Source organism: Amblyraja radiata, chromosome 2 (genome assembly GCF_010909765.2).
Source record: "Amblyraja radiata isolate CabotCenter1 chromosome 2, sAmbRad1.1.pri, whole genome shotgun sequence".
In the NCBI taxonomy this organism is placed as follows: Eukaryota; Metazoa; Chordata; class Chondrichthyes; order Rajiformes; family Rajidae; genus Amblyraja; species Amblyraja radiata.
Genome location: NC_045957.1, coordinates 125,971,716 through 125,993,831, shown reverse-complemented (window position 1 = coordinate 125,993,831; position 22,116 = coordinate 125,971,716). Strand labels below are relative to the sequence as shown.

The 22,116-nt window shown below is 43.3% G+C and overlaps 1 protein-coding gene across 1 annotated transcript in view; it reads right to left on the bottom strand.

Annotated features, from left to right (window-relative positions):
* slc39a12 (solute carrier family 39 member 12) overlaps positions 1 to 22,116 on the bottom strand; it is a 74,959-nt gene that overhangs the window by 2,644 nt on the left and 50,199 nt on the right. Inside the window, exons 11-12 of the mRNA XM_033015280.1 lie at positions 15,109 to 15,267; positions 12,543 to 12,730 (exon numbers count right to left, since the gene is read on the bottom strand). Coding sequence (XP_032871171.1) covers positions 12,543 to 12,730; positions 15,109 to 15,267 — 347 coding nt within the window. The remainder of the gene's footprint in view (positions 1 to 12,542; positions 12,731 to 15,108; positions 15,268 to 22,116) is intronic.

The following is a 22,116-nucleotide window of genomic DNA, read 5'->3' as shown; positions in this document are numbered from 1 at the left end:
CTACAATGTTATCGTTCCATTTTGGTACACATGACAGTAAAACACTCCTGAATCTCCCTTGAACAGATGTTCTTGGTTCTTGGTTTCTTGGTCCTCCAAAATATTCCAAATGGAATTTAAACTAGAGGTGGTACCTCATGGTGGTACCCCATCTCCCCCCTCCCCCACACCTCTCTCCCCCTCCCCATTCCTCTCTCCTCCCCTCCCTCACCCCTCTCACCTCCCCCTCTCCATCTCCCTCCTCACCCCTCTCCCTCTCCTCCCCCTCCTCCTCCCACCCCATCCCTCTACCCCCCACCCCCTTCCCTCTCTACCCCACCCCCTTCCCTCTCTCCCTCCGCCCCCTTCCCCCTACCCCTCTGTCCCTCTTCCACCTCTCCCCCTACCCCTTCCTCCCCACTCTTCCACTTCTCTCCCACTTATCCCACCCCTCTCTCTCTCCCCGTCCCCCACCCATCTCTCTCCCCCTCCCTTCCCCCTCCCTCCCCTCTCACCCCCCACCCCTTCCCCTACCCCCTGTCACTCTTCCACCACTCCCCCTACCCCTCTACCCCTCCCTCCTTACTGACTCTTCCCCCTTCTCTCCCCCCCTCCCCCCACTCTCCCTCCCCACTCTCTCCCTTCTCTCCCCCCCCCCCCTCTGTTATAAGATGAGTAAATGTAAACGTAATGTAAAATGTTAAATACATGCAAAATGAGTTCAAGAAACCCACTGAACAATACACTTTCATAAATAAGTAGCAGGCTCCCGTGCGGTTAAATAAAAAATAAATTGTTTCCTCTGCCCAGTTTTCTCCGTTAGGGTTCCCTGGGGACAAGCTGGGTAAGAATGTTGGAAATGGAACATAATGTGGGAAAACGTGAGATTATTCCTGGTTGCAAGGGAGGGATAATAAAACGGAGTTGTTTTCATCATTGAACATACAAAGATCCTCTGCTACAGTGGCTCATGATGGCATGCAGAGAGCAAACATGCAATTACCACAAGCAACTTTAAATGCAACTTTAAATGCAGCAAGTACGTTGGTCTTCATCAAAGGAGGCTTAAATATTAGAATAAAGCAATTGTGTTCTGGGTGTGCTCTCCCGATAGCGTGTAGGCTTGTCTTCTCTGTCCAAAGGGGCTGTCCCACTTGGGCGTTATTTGCGCGTCATTTACGCGACATCCTAAAAATTGGTTGGCACGTCGTGACGCTCGCGTGATGCGCGCATGGTGCATGGTGAGGCGTGGTGGCGTATGCAGTGACGAGCGGAAATGTGCGGCGCCCCAGGATATTGCATTGATCAAAATCCTCGTGCACCACCTGCGTGACGTATCCCTTGCGCACGCTGACGTAATGATGGCATACGCTGATCTACTGACGACGTACGTGTAGCGGGTGGTGATGCATAGTTATGCATAGTGACGCACGAACATTGCTATAGTAATTTATTATGCATCAACGTGCATCAACGTCCATAACCATGCGCCACCCGTACGCCATCGGCGCGCCATTGGCGCACAATTTGAGCACCGCATCACGTGACCACCTGGGTATAAAGCGCGAGTAGTTTTTAAACTGAGAAAACCCTTGCCACGGTGATTGGACTAAGAACGAACAACATCGCAAATGGCTCCCAAAAGAAGCAGGGTCCTCAAGAGCACTCGGCGCGCGACTGTCGTTCTGCTAGATGATTTTCGCGCGACTGTCACTAACGGCCTGACGTGTAAATGACGCGCAAATGACGCCCAAGTGGGACAGGCCCTCAAGAAGGACATACCTGGCTTAGAGACTTTGATTCACTAAATTGATTTCTGGAATGAATTTCCTTATGAAGTAGGGAACGGCCCATCACGTTTACGCTGACTTTCAAGACAATTCCATCAATCTCATTCCCCCACTTATTTCCCGGTAACATGTTCTCTCTCACAAAATATTAAACTCCCCCTTCAATTTCCTGCCATCCATATACACACGGGTAAGTACTAACCGTGTAGGAAGGAACTGCAGATGCTGGTTTACACCAAAGGTAGGCAATAAATGCTGGAGTAACTCAGCGGGACAGGCAGCATCTCTGGATAGAAGGGATAGGTGATGTTTCGGGTCAAGTCCCTTCGTCAGACACACAAATCAGAATGGGAGATGATCACATTGAAATATTCTGAAAGGGACTAAGGGGCAAGAGGTTGTTTCTTCATACTGCAGAGCATAGAATTAAGGGGCAAATATTCAGAATAATGAATGAAATATAGAGACGTGTCATTGACCTGAGAGTTTGGAAATGTCTGGAATTGGAATGTGTATGGTCAATAACAGGGCGGCACGGTGGCGCAGCGGTAGAGTTGCTGCCTTACAGCACTTGCAGCGCCGGAGACCCGGGTTCAATCCTGGCTACAGGTGCTGTCTGTACGGAGTTTTGGTTTCCTCCCACACTCCAAAGACATACAGGTTTGTAGTTTATTTGGCTTGGTGTATGTGTAAATTGTCCCTCGTGTGTGCAGAGTAGTGTTAATGTCCTGGGATCGCTGGACGGCGCAGACTCGATGGGCCGATGGGCCTGTTTTCACGCTGTATCTCAAAACTAAACTAAACTAAATTTTAAAAAAAACTGAATATGTTTAAGACCAAGGCTGTGAGATTTTTGGGGACTGAATAAATCAAATCACTTGATAAATACTAGGATTAGAATGAATATGGTGTGAATGGATGAATTATCAGCCAAGATTTTATTAAACAGGGGAATAGGACATTGAGGGAAGTTAGTGTAGAAATAGCAGGGGCTATGACAGAAATATTTCAATTGTCATTAGAAACGGGAATAGTGCCGGAGGATTGGCGTACTGCGCATGTTGTTCCATTGTTTAAAAAGGGTTCTAAGAGTAAACCTAGCAATTATAGACCTGTTAGTTTGACGTCAGTGGTGGGCAAATTAATGGAAAGGATACTTAGAGATAATATATATAAGCATCTGGATAAACAGGGTCTGATTAGGAACAGTCAACATGGATTTGTGCCTGGAAGGTCATGTTTGACTAATCTTGAATTTTTTGAAGAGGTTACTCGGTAAATTGATGAGGGTAAAGCAGTGGATGTTGTATATATGGACTTCAGTAAGGCCTTTGACAAGGTTCCTCATGGAAGGTTGGTTAAGAAGGTTCAATTGTTGGGTATTAATGGTGGAGTAGCAAGATGGATTCAACAGTGGCTGAATGGGAGATGCCAGAGAGTAATGGTGGATGGCTGTTTGTCAGGTTGGAGGCCAATAACTAGTGGGGTGCCACAGGGATCTGTGTTGGGTCAACTGTTGTTTGTCATGTACATCAATGATCTGGATGATGGTGTGGTAAATTGGATTAGTAAGTATGCAGATGATACTAAGATAGGCGGTGTTGTGGATAATGAAGAGGATTTTCAAAGTCTACAGAGAGATTTAGGTCATTTGGAAGAGTGGGCTGAAAGATGGCAGATGGAGTTTAATGCTGATAAGTGTGAGGTGCTACATCTTGGCAGGACAAATCAAAATAGGACATACATGGTAAATGGTAGTGAATTGAGGAATACAGTTGAACAGAGGGATCTAGGAATAACTGTGCACAGTTCCCTGAAGGCGGAATCTCATGTAGATAGGGTGGTAAAGAAAGCTTTTGGTGTGCTGGCCTTTATAAATCAGAGCATTGAGTATAGAAGTCGGGATGTAATGTTAAAATTGTACAAGGCATTGGTGAGGCCAATTCTGGAGTATGGTGTACAATTTTGGTCGCCTAATTATAGGAAGGATGTCAACAAAATAGAGAGAGTACAGAGGGGATTTACTAGAATGTTGCCTGGGTTTCAGCAACTAAGTTACAGAGAAAGGTTGAACAAGTTAGGGCTTTATTCTTTGGAGCGCAGAAGGTTAAGGGGGGGACTTGATAGAGGTCTTTAAAATGATGAGAGAGATAGACAGAGTTGACGTGGATAAGCTTTTCCCACTGAGAGTAGGGAAGATTCAAACAAGAGGACATGACTTGAGAATTAAGGGACAGAAGTTTAGGGGTAACATGAGGGGGAATTTCTTTACTCAGAGAGTGGTAGCTGTGTGGAATGAGCTTCCAGTGAAGGTGGTGGAGGCAGGTTCGATTTTATCATTTAATAATGAATTGGATAGTTATATGGACGGGAAAGGAATGGAGGGTTATGGTCTGAGATGGGACTAGGGGAAAATAAGTGTTCGGCACAGACTAGAAGGGCCGAGATGGCCTGTTTCCGTGCTGTAATTGTTATATGGTTATATGGTTATATGGAATGGATTTAAGGTGCAGATTAGTCTGTTGCATCTAATGCTCTTACCTTGCTCACATAATCAAATATAGCCACTATCAATTTAAATTTCTGTGCTTTTTGAATTAAATTTCTGTCGTACACTTAATTTTGGAATGTGTATGGTCAATCATCGTATCACAACATCATTACTGCCCAGAGAGCCCATTTGAACCATTACGATCATGACTGTTCCACATGGAGCAATCCATATATTCCTAGTCCCCTTCACTTTCTCCATTTCGTTAAAAATTCTTTCCCTCAAGGGCACATCTGATTTCATCTGCAAACTCCAACTGGTTCCATCCCCATCCCATTTTCAGCATTTGAAGTAAGTGTATACAATATTAGGTTCACTGGCTATACCGTTCCACTACAATCTAAATCATACCAATAATATTCAGAGGCTTCAGGATTAAATACTGGAGGAGTGCTTGTGATTGAAATAATTATATTTTGAGTATTGGACTTTCATTTTCACTTAAATTCCAGATTCTCAAATCATATATTCCTGGAGTAAGATTTCTTTCATAAGAATATAAGGAGAAACAGTCAGAAAAAAAGGATGGGGAATCTTAATAAACAACACATCTTCTAAAATATTTATTTACAAGAAAAAATACAATTTTAAAGAAAAGAATGTCTGTAATGTGACATCAATGTATCCTTGACTAAAATATGTTTCCTTGTTTATAATGATCAATCAAAGAATAAAATTATCCTTTTGCAATTTGAGGTCAAGGTATATCAAATTGAATTATGTTTTAATAGCATGAACAGTGTGTTCATTCCATTAAAGACATAATGTGATTTTTAAATTCCTTTATCTTATCACTGGATATCCTAGCTTGATCAACAATGGCCTACTCCAGCCCTCTTCACCATTTGTCATGACAGATTGCAATCCCAAAGCCTGCACAGGCTGGAGATGTTTGTGCTGATGTGTAAGAACTAATCTGAGACAGACTGTTCTGTGATCACCATCAGGAACAGTCTGCAGGTAAATGGGCAGATCCAGGAAATGTATAATTATGAATAGTTGCCAACTGGGTGAAAGACTGAGCATTTTAAAAGCAATGTTTCTTTGGCTGGATTTTGCCTTATAATTTAACTTGTTTTGCTATGAAAGATTCCTTGTCTGACCTTTATGAGTTTTCCCTTCTCCAATATTTTAATCATTTTCCTTGTTTTTTTGTTTGCTTTGAAATGGCATTGTTAAAATAGATGCGGGATGTATATATACATATATTTAGTTTAGTATCTTTGGACATTCCAATCTTGCTAAATTAATTGAAATGGATAAGATTTTGCTGATGTCCTTACACCATTCAGCCCTTCGAGCCAGCACCGCCATTCAATGTGATCATGGCTGATCATCCCCAATCAGTACCCCGTTCCTGCCTTCTCCCCATATCCCCTGACTCCACTATCTTTGAGAGCCCTATCTAGCTCTCTCTTGAAAGTATCCAGAGAACCGGCCTCCACCGCCCTCTGAGGCAGAGAATTCCACGGACTCACCACACTCTCTGTGAGAAAAAGTGTTTCCTCGTCTCCGTTCTAAATGGCTTACTCCTTATTCTTAAACTGTAGCCCTTGGTTCTGGACTCCCCCAACATCGGGAACATGTTTCCTGCCTCTAGCGCGTCCAAACCCTTAACAATCTTATATGTTTCAATGAGATACCCTCTCATCCTTCTAAACTCCAGAGTGTACAAGCCCAGCAATGACCTGCATGTTTTTACAACATTATCCACTGTGGAATGTCTCTATTGTAGTGAACTGCAGCATTTTACAACTATCTGTGCATGTAGTGTTGTAAACTCCAAAGAAAAATGCTGCACGAAACATATCCTGTAGGCTAATCAAAATGGTTCTGCAGATTACATGAGAAAGTTTGCAACTATCTACCTCCTTCACCATGTCCACACCCAGCTGCACAGCACAATGATTTTTTATTGCAAATCACATCTGCTGTATCAACATGAAGTACTTTCATTTATAAAATTCACAACATGCTGTGGTAGAGTTGCAGCCTTACAGTGCGAGAGACCCGGGTTCGATCCTGACTACGGGTGCTGTCTGTACGGAGTTTGTACGTTCTCCCCATGACCTGCGTGGGTTTTCTCCGAGATCTCCAGTTTCCTCCCACACACCAAAGATGTAAGTTAATATGTTTGTAAGTTAATTGGTGTGGTATAATTGTAAATGGTCCCTGGTGTGGTATAGGATAGTGTAAGTGTGTGGGGATCGCTGTTCGGCATGGACTCAGTGGGCCGAAGAGCCTGTTTCCGCGCTGTATCTCTAAGCTAAACTAAATTAAATCAGGACATCCTAAAGCATTTGAAAGCCAATGTAAGTACCTGTACCTTTAAATTGCAGTGACTGTTGTAATACTCAAAAGCAACTACTGGCTTTGTGTTGATCAGACTTCATTTCAGCTATATGCATAATTAATCATGTACATGTCTTTAATATGTGACAAGAATAAATAAACAACATGAAGTTAAAAATTATTGATTGAATTGATTGGAAAATGCAGTGAATACAGGCCCTTGAGCCCACCAGGTCTACCCCCAACCATCAATCACCTGTAGACGCTAGTTCTATGTTATCCCATCTTCCATCCACCCCCTAAGCACAAGGGGCAATTTATAGAGGCCAATTACACTACAAATCCGTAATTCTTTGAGATATGGGAAGAAACCCGAGCCACACAGTCACAGGGAGAACATGCAAACTCCACACATACAGCACCCGAGGTCAGGATCGAACTCTACCAGCTGTGTCAAGCTTACCATGATCCAAATTAAAGTAGAGCAACTGATTAAAACTTTCTACTTACACCTTGCTTTGACGGGAATGTGAGATGCAGGAAAATTGCAACATCCACTTTGCATTTTAGTGAACTAGACTCATAGAACCATCGAGCGCAGAAATAAGTCTTTGGCCAAAAATATCCATACTAGTCATCAACAATCTATCTATATTAATCCAAATATTATGAGCGTGCATCAACAAGTTGTGTCCCAACAATGTCAATACTAATTCTCATTTCAAGATTTTTTTTTAAATTTGGGGTCTTACTTCATCTTGCTCCAACAGTTAAACTATAAATGACATTGGAAAAAAATCATCAAATGGACAAACTGCCAGGACCTATACTGTGAGATTTGCTAATAAATACAATATGTAAAGAAAGTATTGTTTATCTTCGTGAATCTTTCTGTTATTGAAAAACTATAAACAGTACTTGTAAATCAAACATTATACAAAACCTTTGTGGCATAATAAGCTCAAAACCCTTTCAGATGAAAGTGGGGAAGTGTGTACTGATTAGGCTTCAAGCTGGGTGTGGAATGCAAAATTATCCACTCCTTGCTGATTTTAATGTGAAATTAAACACTACATAACATTCAATGAAACATTAAAACCTGCAAGAAGATGTGAGAATTCTTGCATAACTATTCCAGCATTATGAAGGAGGGAAAAACAGAAATCGGGTAGATGCACAGAAACTCTTGCCCAGAGTAGGGGAATCGAGGACCAGAGGGCATAGGTTTGATCAAACAAAAAATCCCTTTGTATGAAATGTTTCAGTATATATCAGTCTACAGAGGAGTTTTAAAGTGCTGGAATAACTCAACGGGTTAGGTATCAATCAATCAACATCAATCAATATCCGTTTTATTCATCACTTGCACATAAAGTAGCCGTAGATAGTCTTCAACATAGTCGAAGGGAGGTCGAAGGGAGGTCGAAGGGAGGTCGAAGGGAGGACGAATGAGACCGAAGGAGGTCGTCTACATAGTCAAAGGAGGTCTTCAACATGACATTTTTTCAAACTCTCCTAAACTTGCCAATTAGGTCGATGCAGTGCGACAGCCCTTTTAGGAAGGCAAATGATTTAGGTTGGCCATTGCTGCTTGAGGATTTGAGTGCAATAGTAAAGGTGTGCCTTGGTGACACTAGACCTGGAGGCACAACATTAGTTACAAGCCTCCAGTAAGAAAAATAACCTTCCACCGTCACTCTCTGCTTCCTTTCATGAGGCCAATTTTCTATCCATTCAATTATCTGTCTTTGGGTCCCATGGGATCTAACCTTCCAGAGCAGCCTAACTCGCAACCTCGTCGAATGCTTTGCTGAAATCCATGTATACAATATCTATAGCTCTACCCTCATCAATCTTTTTGGTCATATCTTCAAAAACTCAATCAGATTTGTGAGACACGACCTCCCACATACAAAACAATGCTAACTCTCCCTAATCAGCCCTTGTCCATCTAAATGCACGTGTAACCTCTCCCTCAGAATACTCTCTAGAAACTTTCTGACCACAGATATTAGGCTTACTGGCCTCTAGTTCCCAGCCATTCCTCTGCAGCCCTTCTTGAATAGAGGCACAACGTTTGTCACTCTTCAGTCTTCCGGCACCTCATCTGTATTTAATGACGACTCGTAAATCTCAGCCGGGGCTCCTGCAATTTCCTCCCGAGTTTCCCGCAGTGTCACAGTGTCCTCAGATCTCAATGAAACTTTGAAAAAAATTAGTGAACTCTAGTGTAGATATGGGAAGGCATTAAAGACTATGTCTCACAGTCGAAAAACAAGGATTAAGCCATTTAACACAGAGGTCACAAAACATTTCTTAACATGGATGATGAACCTAGAATTCTCTACCTCAAAGAGCAGTGGAGGCTCAGTCATTGATGGCCTTCTAAAAAGTGATGAGAAGGAATCAAAAGATACAGGTATAAGGAAGAAAAATTGTGCTGAAAGAGTAGAGCAGCCTTAGTAACATTAGCAAAGGAACATTAGCAAATTTGCAGATGACACAAAGCTGGGTGGCAGTGTGAACTGTGAGGAGGATGCTATGAGAATGCAGGGTGACTTGGACAGGTTGCGTGAGTGGGCAGATGCATGGCAGATGCAGTTTAATGTGGATAAATGTGAGGTATCTACTTTGGTAGCCAATACAGGAAGGCTGATTATTATCTAAATGGTGTCAATTTGGGAAAAGGGGAAGTACAACGGGATCAGGGTGTCCTTGTTCATCAGTCAATGAAAGTAAGCATGCAGGTACAGCAGGCAGTGAAGAAAGCGAATGGCATGTTGGCCTTCAAAACAAGAGGAGTCGAATATAGGAGCAAAGAGGTCCCTTCTGCAGTTGTTCAGGGCCCTCGTGTGACCACACCTGGAGTATTGTGTGCAGTTTTGGTCTCTAAATTTGAGGAAGGACATTCTTGCTATTGAGGGAGTGCAGCGTAGGTTTACAAGGTTAATTCCCGGGATGGCGGGACTGTCATATGCTGAGAGAATGGAGCAGCTGGGCTTGTACACTCTGGAGTTTAGAAGGACAAGAGGGGATCTTATTGAAACATATAAGATTATTAAGGGTTTGGAACATGTTCCCGATGTTGGGGGAGTCCAGAACCAGGGGCCACAGTTTAAGACTAAGGGGTAAGCCATTTAGAATGGAGATGAGGAAACACTTTTTCAAACAGAGAGTTGTGAGTTTGTGGAATTCTCTGCCTCAGAGGTGCAGTGGAGGCCGGTTCTCTGGATACTTTCAAGAGAGAGCTAGATAGGGCTCTTAAAGATAGCGGAGTCAGGGGATATGGGGAGAAGGCAGGAATGGGTTACTGATTGTAGATGATCAGCCATGATCACATTGAATGTCCCCTCAGAGATAAAGTACTTTTTGATTTATTATATATACTGGCTCGAAGGGCCGAATAGCCTACTCCTGCACCTATTGTCTATTGTCTATTGTCAGCCATGATGCTATAGAATGGCTGTTCAGGCTTGTGAAGCCAAATGCTCTAATCCTGCTTCTATAACATGTTCATATGCTAAATTGATTGAACTCTTTCAGATGAATTGCATATGAATGAATAGGAATATGCATATGAATTGCATATGTAAATTGCATATGAATGAAACTCCTCTGAAGAAATAAGGAATTGCAGATGCTGGTTTACAAAAGAAGACACAATGTGCTGTCAGCATCTCTGGAGGACATGGATAGATATGTTTTCGTTGGGACCCTTCTTCAGACAGCTCCGACTGCCGGCCCACGGCCTACTCCTACCGTGGGCGCGGCGGGGATTTGCCATCAGGAGCGGGGTCCCTCGCCGGGGACCCCTGGAGAGGAGCTCTGACCGCCGTTCCTGCGGTCTGCGGTGCTTCCGGCTGCAGCGCGGCAGGGTCTTTAGATCTTCGACCGCCGGCCTGCGGCCTACACCAACCTGAAGCCGCGGTCTCCGGTGGGGAGGCACCGATTCAGGACTTACCTGGACTTTATCTGGACTTTACCTTGTCTACACATCTGGACGCCCGCAGCGGCGGCTGTGGAGTGTTGAGATCCCGACCACGGGAGAAAATGGAGGAGCACTGGCCAAATGTTGTGCCTTCCAACACAGTGATGAATGCTGTGGTGATGTTTGTGTTAAATTTTTATTGTGTTTTTGTGTGTTCTTTTTTTCATTTACCACTGCTGGCAAATTCATTTCACTTGCACTTTATGTGCAAGTGACGAATAAAACGGATATTGATTGATACCTAACCCTTTGAGTTATTCCAACACTTTAAAACTCCTCTGTAGACTTACACCATCGCCCCGCGCGGCTTGGAATGGCCGCGGGACTTTGCGAGCGCACGCCGGGGGCTCTAACAACTAGACCCGGAGTGCGACCTTGCATCACCCGGCATGGCTTTAATGGCCGCGGGACAATCGCCATCGCCAGCCGGGGGCTTTGACTTTGACTCTGACTCTGACATCGGGAGGGGAGAGTGCAGTGGAGAGATAAGTTTTTTTGCCTTCCATCACAGTGATGTGATGGATGTTTGTGTAAACTGTGTTGTGTCTCGGGTCTTTTTTGTTTTGTAATGTATGGCTGCAGAAACGACATTTCGTTTGGACCTCAAGGGGTCCAAATGACAAATAAATTGAATTGTATAATTGTATTGTATATATACTGAAACATTTCATACAAAGGGATTTTTTTGCCTTCTGGTCCTCGATTCCCCTACCCTGGGCAAGAGTTTCTGTGCATCTACCCGATCTATTCCTTTCATAAATGTATACACCTCTATAAGATCACCTCTCATCCCCCTGTGCTCCAAGGAACAGAGACCCAGCCTACTCAACCTCTCCCTATAGCTCGCTCCCTATGACCATATGGGTTTTCTCCGGATGCCTGATTTTATCCCAAATCGCAGGGACATGCTAGTGGCCAGGATAAATGGCTGCTGTAAACAGCCCCAGAGTGTATTGGTGAGTGGTAGAATCTGGGGAGAGTTGATGGGAATATGCGGAGAATATAATGACATTAGTGTAAATGAGTGCTTATTGGTCATTGAGGATGCCAAAGGTCTTGTACCCATGCTGTATGACTCCACGCTCTCTTTGCATTCAGAATCAGAATCAGATTTTATTCGCCAAGTATGTTTTGCAACGTACGAGGAATTTCACTGGCCAGGTCAGTCATACAATTAAACGCAACAGACTCAAAAACACATTTTAACTTGAACATCCACCACAGTGACTCCTACACATTCCTTACTGTGATGGAAGGCGAAATAAAGTTCAAGTCGTTCCTTTTGTTCTTCCTCGGTCTCGGGCCTCGAGCCCTCCGTTGACAGGACGGTCTTGAATCCCGTAGCCGGTGGCATTCGGGCCCTCCGCGTCGAAGTGTTCAGCTGCATCGTGGGGTTGTCAGCTCCCCCGCGCCAGGCGATCGAACCTCGCGTCGGGGCTGGTCGAACCTTCTGCGCCGTTGGAACTCCCGACTAGCCTCTCCCGAGACTGCGAGCTCTTGATGGTAAGTCCCAGGTAAGGGATCCGCTCCGATGTTAAGTCCGCCCCCCATGGTGGGGCTCACGACATTCCGAGGAGGCCTCCAGCTCCAGTGATGATAGGCCACAGAGCCCGGAGAATGTGATCCGAAAAATTGATCACATCTCCGGGAAGGTAAGAACTTGAAAAAAGTTTCCCCCGATCCCCTCCCCCCTCCCCCCACATAAAACAAACCGAAGTACATTAAAACAAACTTTTAACAAACACTAAAAATAACAAAAAGATGAAAAAACGAACAGACTGCCGGCAGGGCAGCCATCTCCCCGGTGCCCCTGGTGGTCTGATTCCTAGCTGATTCCCCCACTGAATATTTTTATTTTGGTTGATTGATAAGAACAAGGCACTATTCTTCATCTATCGGCATTAAGATGCAGACATACCGCGCGAGAATGTAATCAACTCACCATTTCTACTAACGATAGGTAGAGGAACATCCCCGCTGTCACTGTGAAAATCCACTGCTGAACATTGAGATCAGCCGACAGAGAAAGGCCAATGTAGAGTCCAATAAAGGCAGTTAGTGCACTGAGTAAATTCATCAGAAGAGCCATCTTTACTGATAAACCAGAGTTCAGAAGTACAGCAAAGTCCCCTGAATCAAAAGAAAAATTTGTGCCATTATTTTAAGATGCATGCGAAGCAGTACATTAAATACACTAAGCATTTCCTCACTCACAAAAACAGAGGATTCGATTATTTAAACCTGCCAAATCTACTTATTCTGGTGGATAGGGAAGATGGGTGGAGATGACATACCTGCTACATCATCGTAAAACCTGCAAGAGGTAAGAGAAGGTATAAAGTGCTATAGTAACTCAGAGGTCAGGCAGCATCTCTGGAGAACACAGACAGGTGGTGTTTCTGCTCGGGACCCTACATCAGACTGGGGGATAAAGCTGGAAGGACGTTTTACATTTATAAGTTTCCTTTTAAAGATTGAACTATATTTACATAGAGACCAGGAGGTCTATATTCATTGTGTATTTTGACACTGGTCTCATATTAGGTTATACCTGTTATTGTAATCCTGATCCCTATGTATCAATACCATTGTTATGTTTATCATTATTCTTTTTGCTCTGTTTTTTATGTTTTATTTTTGCTTTTTTTGGAAAAAACCCAATAAAAAGATTTAAAAAGAAAGAAAGGACATAATAAAGCCCATCAAGTGATATCTGGATACCGATGTGGGAGGGGGAGAATGGGGTGGGTGGAGGGGGGGGGTGCAGGGTGGAAGGGGGTGAGTGGAGGGGGCGGGGTGGGTGGAGGGGGGGGGGGGGGGGGGGGCTTGATAGCCAGATATTTGGATGAAGGCCAGAAGCGAAATTACAAAATGTGTGAGATCAACATAGAGGTGGTGCAGTCAGAGGAAAGAATATTGGTGGAAGGTGTCAGGGGGAGCGAGATGGGGAGAAATTGGTACAAATCCAGGTGAGGCACAGGGAAGAGCATGAGGGGAGGGAGAAATTAATAAAAGTGGAGGGAAAAGGAAGGGGGATTGTAGATTAGTTAACTAAAATTGGAGAATTCAACATTAGGTTGTAAGCGCTATCCTAGTGGGATACGGTGCAGTCCTTTCAGTTCATGTGTGGTCCCACCCAGACAGTGGAGGAGGTCAAGGACAAAAAGGTCCGTACAGGAATGGGAAGGGGAGTTAAAACGGCTAGCAACCTGGAGATTAAGCAGATCTTGATGGACTGAGCGGACATTGGAGGCAACTGGATCTCTCGGTTGCTACCAAACATAGACCAGAACACTTGGGCGTGGGCTTGGTCCACCAGGGGCTGCTGGATCTCACTTAACATTTAAATTGTGCACAGGCAACATTTTATATTGGAAGTGCAGTTACTCATAATACTAACAATGGATAATCTTGCAACAGCAGGCCAGGTAAGCAGCAAATGTGTGAGAAAGAGTTTGGCTGAGCACTGGGGAAAAAACGACCCGTGTGAGACCACATTCCCCCAGCATGTCTGGCAACGAACAGTTGTGTCTTCAGAGGGGTAAGGGGTGGTTGGGGGGTGGGGGGGAGGGGTTGCGGGGGGGGGGGGGGGTGGTTGGAGCGCTGGAATGCCCCTCCCACCCGGAGTGGCCCGTCCTGCCTTGCAAGTTCAGTGTGACGTGACTTGGATTTATTTTTCCAAAAATCGGTGTATGAAGAAATCGGGCTGTTTTAAAAAAAGTTCAACGATTAATAACTTCGGAAATATAGATGGAAATGCGACGGGAAGATGTTTATCGCCACCATGAGAAAACTGTGGGTAGGATGTGTGAAAATGGGAAGGCTGTGGCCTAGCGTTTGGAAGAAGATAGGAATGAACCAGATTGACATGCACAGAGACACAAACAAAAGAAGACTTTTAGTTATATAGAGATATTGTACAGCCAAAGGATTCTTTCCTTTGGGTCAATGTTGAATATTCAACATGTGTACCTCTTTCTAATGGTAAACGTGTTAATGGTAGCAGTATTCACTTGTACCCAAGTCTTAGCTTGTGCAAAGGAAACCTGTTCTAAGTACTTGAGCAGCATTTCTGCTCATATTATAAGGACATGCTTTCAATAACACAAAGGCTTTTCACCATACCTCAGGATACCTGACAACAATAAACTAAGCTAAGCTAACAGGACCAATGGAAGACCTTTGGATTGAGTCTCAAAATAACAGTCGAGTGATCATGGTGCAGTAACCCATTGAAAGATTGTTACAAGAAACATTGAAAGATTACTCCAAGAGGTCTGGTGCATTTTTAAAGGCTGTTAGTTAACAAAAGGAGCAAGTTCAGATTATTCATTGTTATTAGTTCTGGAATTTGATAAGGGAGTGATCTTACGAAGAAAGTTTGACAGTTTTTCAATAATTTACAACATCGAGTACGTAACAGAATTAATCATCATTGCATGCAGATAGCTCATTTATAAATGTGAATTTCAAGAAATCGGTGGATTAAATATTTGATAGGAACTCACCCATTTCATGGGGAATTTCATGAAACAATATGGCAATAGTCGTGGTGATCCCAGTCTCGATTGATGATGAGAAAGCTGCACCAATAGCCAATCCATCTGCAAAGTTATGCATGCTGTCTCCTACCACAATCATAACTGCCAACACATTCAGTGTTTTCTCTGGAAAGAAAGAAACTCACTCAGGTTAGACAACAAAAATAGAATTTGGATATCCTTATATTGGATTTCTCTTTCTAATTTGAATGAGTGATATTGATACTTAAAATTGATTTCTATTTGGCTTGGATTAGAAAGCATTTCAACTGTAAAAAGAGGCTGGAAGCTCCACCATACCCAAACATATCCACATCCACTTACTTTAGTCGTACAGTGAGTATGAGGTCTCTGTTAAAATATTAAACAACAACATTTCAATTGAATTCAGGATTTGGCCAGACCCATATCCCCATCCTTCCTGCCGATCTCCCAAATGCTTATTCATGTACACGGGGTGTCCATCACTATGGCATTCGTAACCCAGGAAGGCATATATGGAGGATGAGCACTGAGAGAACATAACAAGGTGATTAAATTACACATCTGTGTAATTTGCTGTGCTTTATAAATATATAAATTTGGCTAATTGTTAGCTGCTAATTATTTTATTGTGCCCAAGTTAGCACTATACTGGTCAGCTGGTCTTTTTGCTGGTTTTGCAGTCAGATAAGGACTGAGATGGTTCTTTCATTTAGTTTAGTTTAGTTTAGAGAGATACAACGTGGAAACAGGCCCTTCGGCCCTCCGGGTCCATGCTCACCAGCGATCCCCACACTCTCCTTCACACTAGGGATAATTTACAATTATACCAAGCCAATTAGCCTACAAACCTTTACTTGTTTGGAGAGTGGAAGGATACTGGAGATCCAGGAGAAACCCCATGCAGGTCATGGGGAGAACGTATTGAACCTAGGTCTCTGGCACTGTAAGGCAACAACTTTACCACTGTGCACCATTCTCTAAACCCTTGAGTAGATCTGGTCTACTGCTGAGTTCCCTATTCTCAATCTTTCTTCTTTCTTCTTCCTCTTCCTGCGGTTTGTTTGCCCTTTGCCGTGGCTTATTCTAATCATAATCATAATAATCATAAGCTTGTCCGATCCTTTAGGAATTTTACATGTTTCTATAAGAATCCCTCTCATCCTTCTAAATTCCAGTTTCATCAGGGCCCTGTACAACTGCAGTAGGACCTCATTACTCCTAAACTCAAACCCTGTCGCAATGAAGGCCAACATACCATTAGCTTTCTTCACTGCCTGCTGTACCTGCATGCTTACTTTCAGTGGCTGATGTACAAGCACACCCAGGTTTCATTGCACCTCCCCTTTTCCTAATCTGACACCATTCAGATAATAATCTGCCTTCCTGTTCTTGCCACCAAAGTGGATAACCTCACATTTATCCGCATTATACTGCATCTGATATGCATCTGCCCACTCACCCAACCTATCCAAGTCACCCTGTAGCCCCATAGCATCCTCCTCTCAGTTCACACTGCCACCCAGCTTTGTGTCATCCGCAAACTTGGAGGTGTCACATTTAATGCCTTTGGTTTCTACATTCATCTTATCTATTCCCCTTAAGTTCCATTTTGGCTGCTTTGTTATCAAATTGATATGGATGTTATTGTGCCAACTCTGCTGCCTCCTGGCAGGCTTTGGACCAGATCAAGATGGCTGCTGTCAACAATCAACCACACAAGCTTCAAGAAATCTCCTATTCCCACGTGCTTTTGGCTGTATGAAAGGCAGACATCCTGAAGGTCAGAAACTGGTATATCTGACCATTTGGTCCATTTTGCTGGACTTAGCATGAGTTCCATTTAATAATTGCTGAAAAGCCTTTTACCACTGTCAGGTTGATAGGACCTTCCAGACTGGTCTCGCCCCAAATAATGAATGAGGCCCATTTGCCACACAGGGGTCATTTCACCTCAGCAGATACCTGGGCAACACAAAAGTGAAGCGGTAGACCTGCTGCCTTACAGTGCCAGAGACCTGCTTTTGATTCTGACTATGGGTTTAGTTTAGTTTAGTTTATTATCACGTGTACCGAGAGACAATGAAATGCTTTACAGTGAAGTGGTGTACAGAGTTTGTACCTTCTAACCATGACCGCGTGGGTTTTTCCAGTTGTTCCGGATTCCTCCCACACTCCAAAGACGTTCATGTTGGTAGGTTAATTGATTTTGGTAATAATCCTAGTGTGTAGGATAGTGTTAGTGTACGGGGTGATCACTGGTCGGCGCAGACTTGGTGGGCCGAAGGTCCTGTTTCTGCACTGTATCTTGCTGTATCTCTAGAACTAAAAACCTAAAACTAAGATACCAGTCAGGTTGGAGGATGAGCTGGCTCCGGCCCTCTGCAGAAGGTAAATGTGGTTGGGCAGGGTCCGCAGGTGGTAAATCCTGGCAGTGGCCTGGCTCCAGGCTGATCTGACCACTCACAAACTCGCTTCCTCACCATTCAGCTGCCTGATGCAAATTGTACTACAAACGTGGGAGTGGAAAAGGCATTATACCAAAACAACTCTGTCACCAATTGGACCCAAGGAGACAATATACAATATATACAATACACAATATTTATTCATTGTCATTTGAACCTCAGTGAGGCTCCAACGAAACTCTGTTACTACAGCCATACAAACAAAACAAATTTCTACAAGACACACAAACAATTCAATTCACACAAACATCCATCACAGTGAAACTCCTCCTCACTGTGATGGAAGGCAAAGTCTTTTCTCTCCCCTGCTCTCCATTTTTTTCCCTGAAATTCTCCCGATTTTTTTCTCCCGACGTTGAATTTTATAACCAGGCTCACCTATGCTGAGTCATAATATGATAAACACATCATCGAGAGGACTTCACTATAACATTCAGAATATATAACAATATAATGGCAGCAGCAATATGCATGAGTCCCTCAGCAGTTCTCTACATAACCATATAACCATATAACCATATAACAATTACAGCACGGAAACAGGCCATCTCGACGCTTCTAGTCCGTGCCGAACACGTATTCTCCCCTAGTCCATATACCTGCGCTCAGACCATAACCCTCCATTCCTTTCCCGTCCATATAACTATCCAATTTATTTTTAAATGATAAAAACGAACCTGCCTCCACCACCTTCACTGGAAGCTCATTCCACACAGCCACCACTCTCTGAGTAAAGAAGTTCCCCCTCATGTTACCCCTAAACTTCTGTCCCTTAATTCTCAAGTCATGTCCCCTTGTTTGAATCTTCCCTACTCTCAGTGGGAAAAGCTTATCCACGTCAACTCTGTCTATCCCTCTCATCATTTTAAAGGCCTCTATTAAGTCCCCCCTTAACCTTCTGCGCTCCAAAGAATAAAGCCCTAATTTGTTCAACCTTTCTCTGTAACTTAGTTGCTGAAACCCAGGCAATATTCTAGTAAATCTCCTCTGTACTCTCTCTATTTTGTTGACATCCTTCCTATAATTAGGCGACCAAAATTGTACCCCATACTCCAGAATTGGCCTCACCAATGCCTTGTACAATTTTAACATTACATCCCAACTTCTATACTCAATGCTCTGATTTATAAAGGCCAGCACACCAAAAGCTTTCTTTACCACCCTATCTACATGAGATTCCACTTTCAGGGACTGTGCACAGTTATTCCCAGGTCCCTCTGTTCACCTGCATTCTTCAATTCCCTACCATTTACCATGTACGTCCTATTTTGATTTGTCCTGCCAAGATGTAGCACCTCACACTTATCAGCATTAAACTCCATCTACCATCTTTCAGTCCACTCTTCCAACTGGCATAAATCTCTCTGTAGACTTTGAAAATCTACTTCATTATCCACAACCCTACCTATCTTAGTATCATCTGCATACTTACTAATCCAATTTACCACACCATCATCCAGATCATTGATGTACATGACAAACAACAGTGGACCTAACACAGATCCCTGTGGCACCCCACTAGTCACTGGCGTCCAACCTGACAAACAACCATCCACCATTACTCTCTGGCATCTCCCATTCAGCCACTGTTGAATCCATCTTGCTACTCCACCATTAATACCCAACCATTGAACCTTCTTAACCAACCTTCCATGAGGAACCTTGTCAAAGGCCTTACTGAAGTCCATATATACAACATCCACTGCTTTACCCTCATCAATTTCCCGAGTAACCTCTTCAAAAAATTCAAGAAGTTTAGTCAAACATGACCTTCCAGGCACAAATCCATGTTGACTGTTCCTAATCAGACCCTGTTTATCCAGATGTTTATATATATTATCTCTAAGTATCCTTTCCATTAATTTGCCCACCACTGACGTCAAACTAACAGGTCTATAATTGCTAGGTTTACTCTTAGACCCCTTTTTAAACAATGGAACAACATGCGCAGTACGCCAATCCTCCGGTACTATTCCCGTTTCTAATGACATTTGAAATATTTCTGTCATAGCCCCTGCTATTTCTACACTAACTTCCCTCAATGTCCTAGGGAATATCCTGTCCGGACCTGGAGAGTTATCCACTTTTATATTTCTCAAAAGTGTCAGTACTTCCTCTTCTTTGAATCTCATAGTTTCCATAGCGACTCTATTTGTTTCCCTTACCTCACATAATTCAATATCCTTCTCCTTGGTGAATACCGAAGAAAAGAAATTGTTCAATATCTCCCCCATCTCTTTTGGCTCTGCAGATAGCTGTCCACTTTGACTCTCTAATGGACCAATTTTATCCCTCGTTATCCTTTTGCTATTAATATAGCTGTAGAAACCCTTTGGATTTACTTTCACCTTACTGCCAAGCAACCTCATATCTTCGTTTAGCTTTTCTAATTTCTTTCTTAAGATTCTTTTTACATTCTTTATACTCCTCAAGCACTTCATTTACTCCATGCTGCCTATAATTATTGTAGATCTCCCTCTTTTTCCGAACCAAGTGTCCAATTTCCCTTGAAAACCATGGCTCTTTCCGATTTTTACTATTTCCTTTCAACCGAACAGGGACATAAAGATTCTGTACTCTTAAAATTTCCCCTTTAAATGTACTCCATTTCTCTTCCACATCTTTCCCATAAAACAAAATGTCCCAATTTACTCCTTTTAAATCCTTTCGCATCTCCTCAAAGTTAGCCTTTCTCCAATCAAAAATCACAACCCTAGGTCCGGTTCTGACCCTCTCCATAATTATATTGAAACTAATGGTATTGTGATCACTGGTCCCGAACTGTTCCCCAATGCATACCTCTGCCACCTGACCCGTCTCATTTCCTAACAGGAGGTCCAGCACTGCCCCTTCTCTAGTAGGTACTTCTATGTATTGCTGCAAAAAACTATCCTGCACCCATTTTACAAACTCCAACCCATCCAGCCCATTTACAGAATGTGTTTCCCAGTCTATGTGTGGAAAATTGAAATCTCCCACAATCACTACCTTGTGCTTACTACTAATATCTGCAATCTCCTTACATATTTGCTCTTCCAATTCTCGCTCCCCATTTGGCGGTCTATAATACACCCCTATAAGTGTTGCTACCCCTTTCCCATTTCTCAGTTGCACCCAAATAGCCTCCCTAGATGAGCCCTCTAATCTATCCTGCCAAAGCACTGCTGTAATATCTTCCCTGATAAGCAATGCAACACCTTGCCCCTCCAATTCTATCACACCTGAAGCAACGAAATCCTGGAATATTTAGTTTCCAATCACAGCCCTCCTGCAACCATGTTTCACTGATCGCCACAACATCATACTTCCAGGTGTCAATCCAGGCTCTAAGTTCATCCACCTTTCTTACAATGCTTCTAGCATTAAAATATACACATTTAAGAAACCCACCCTCTCTTATTCTCTGTTTATTGTCTTTCTCCCCTACATTTTGGGTCAGAGTGCTACCATTCTCTGCCTCCTGCCTCACACACTGACTGCTAGCTTTCCCAATTTGAGTCCCTCCCCCCAACCATACTAGTTTAAAGCGCCACTTCATTGTCCTAATCTATTCCCCATATGGATATCCCCATCTTGGTGCCCACTTGGTGCAGTGATAGAGTTGTTGCTTTACAGCGCCAGAGACCTGGGTTTGATCCTGACAACGGGGGCTGTCTGTGCGGAGTTTGTATGTTCCCCCTGTGACCGCATAGGTTTTCTCCGGGTGCTCCGATTTCCTCCCACAATCCAAAGACGTGCAGGTTTGGACACGGCAATCTATTGGGTATGTATATATCTCCGTGTAATGAACAGCCCTGAATTGCAATCATGTTGCAAGTGGTGGCAAGCTCCCGCAAGGTGCAAGCTGATCAAGGGCCAGTGATCAGAGCTTACAATTCATCACTGATTTTAAAACAATGGATTAGTGCAAAGAAGGCAGATCCACATTAAACAGGACATTGAAGTGGCACCTACAGGTATGTGCATGTTCTTTACTTGCCACCTCAATCCTGAACTTAGTATGATGCTTTTAGCATGATTTAAAAATGAGGTTTTGATGTGTCATGAGATGTGTCAACATGCTAAGGAAATGGAGCACTATTCTTTGTTTGTTGCTATTTGATCCAGAAATGATTGCTCGTATGACCTAATGTAAACAAAGCAGTGTCTACACACTATTTATGCATCCAAATCTTATACAAATAACTCATACCGTCATAAGGGATGGGAGTAGAATTAGGTCATTCGACCCGTCAAGTCTACTCCGACATTCATTCTTGGCTGATCTATCTCTCCCTCCTAACCCCTTCTCCCCATAACCTCCGACACAAGGTACTAATCAAGAATCTATCTATCTCTGCCTTAAAAGTATCCACTGACTTGGCCTTCACTGCCTTCTGTGGCAAAGAATTCCACAGATTGAAGAAATTTCTCCCCATCTCTTTCCTAAAAGAATGTCCTTTAATTCTGAGGCTATGAACTTTGGTCCTCGACTCTCCCACTGGTGGAAACATCCTCTCCATATCCAACTTGTTTCTAAACTCCT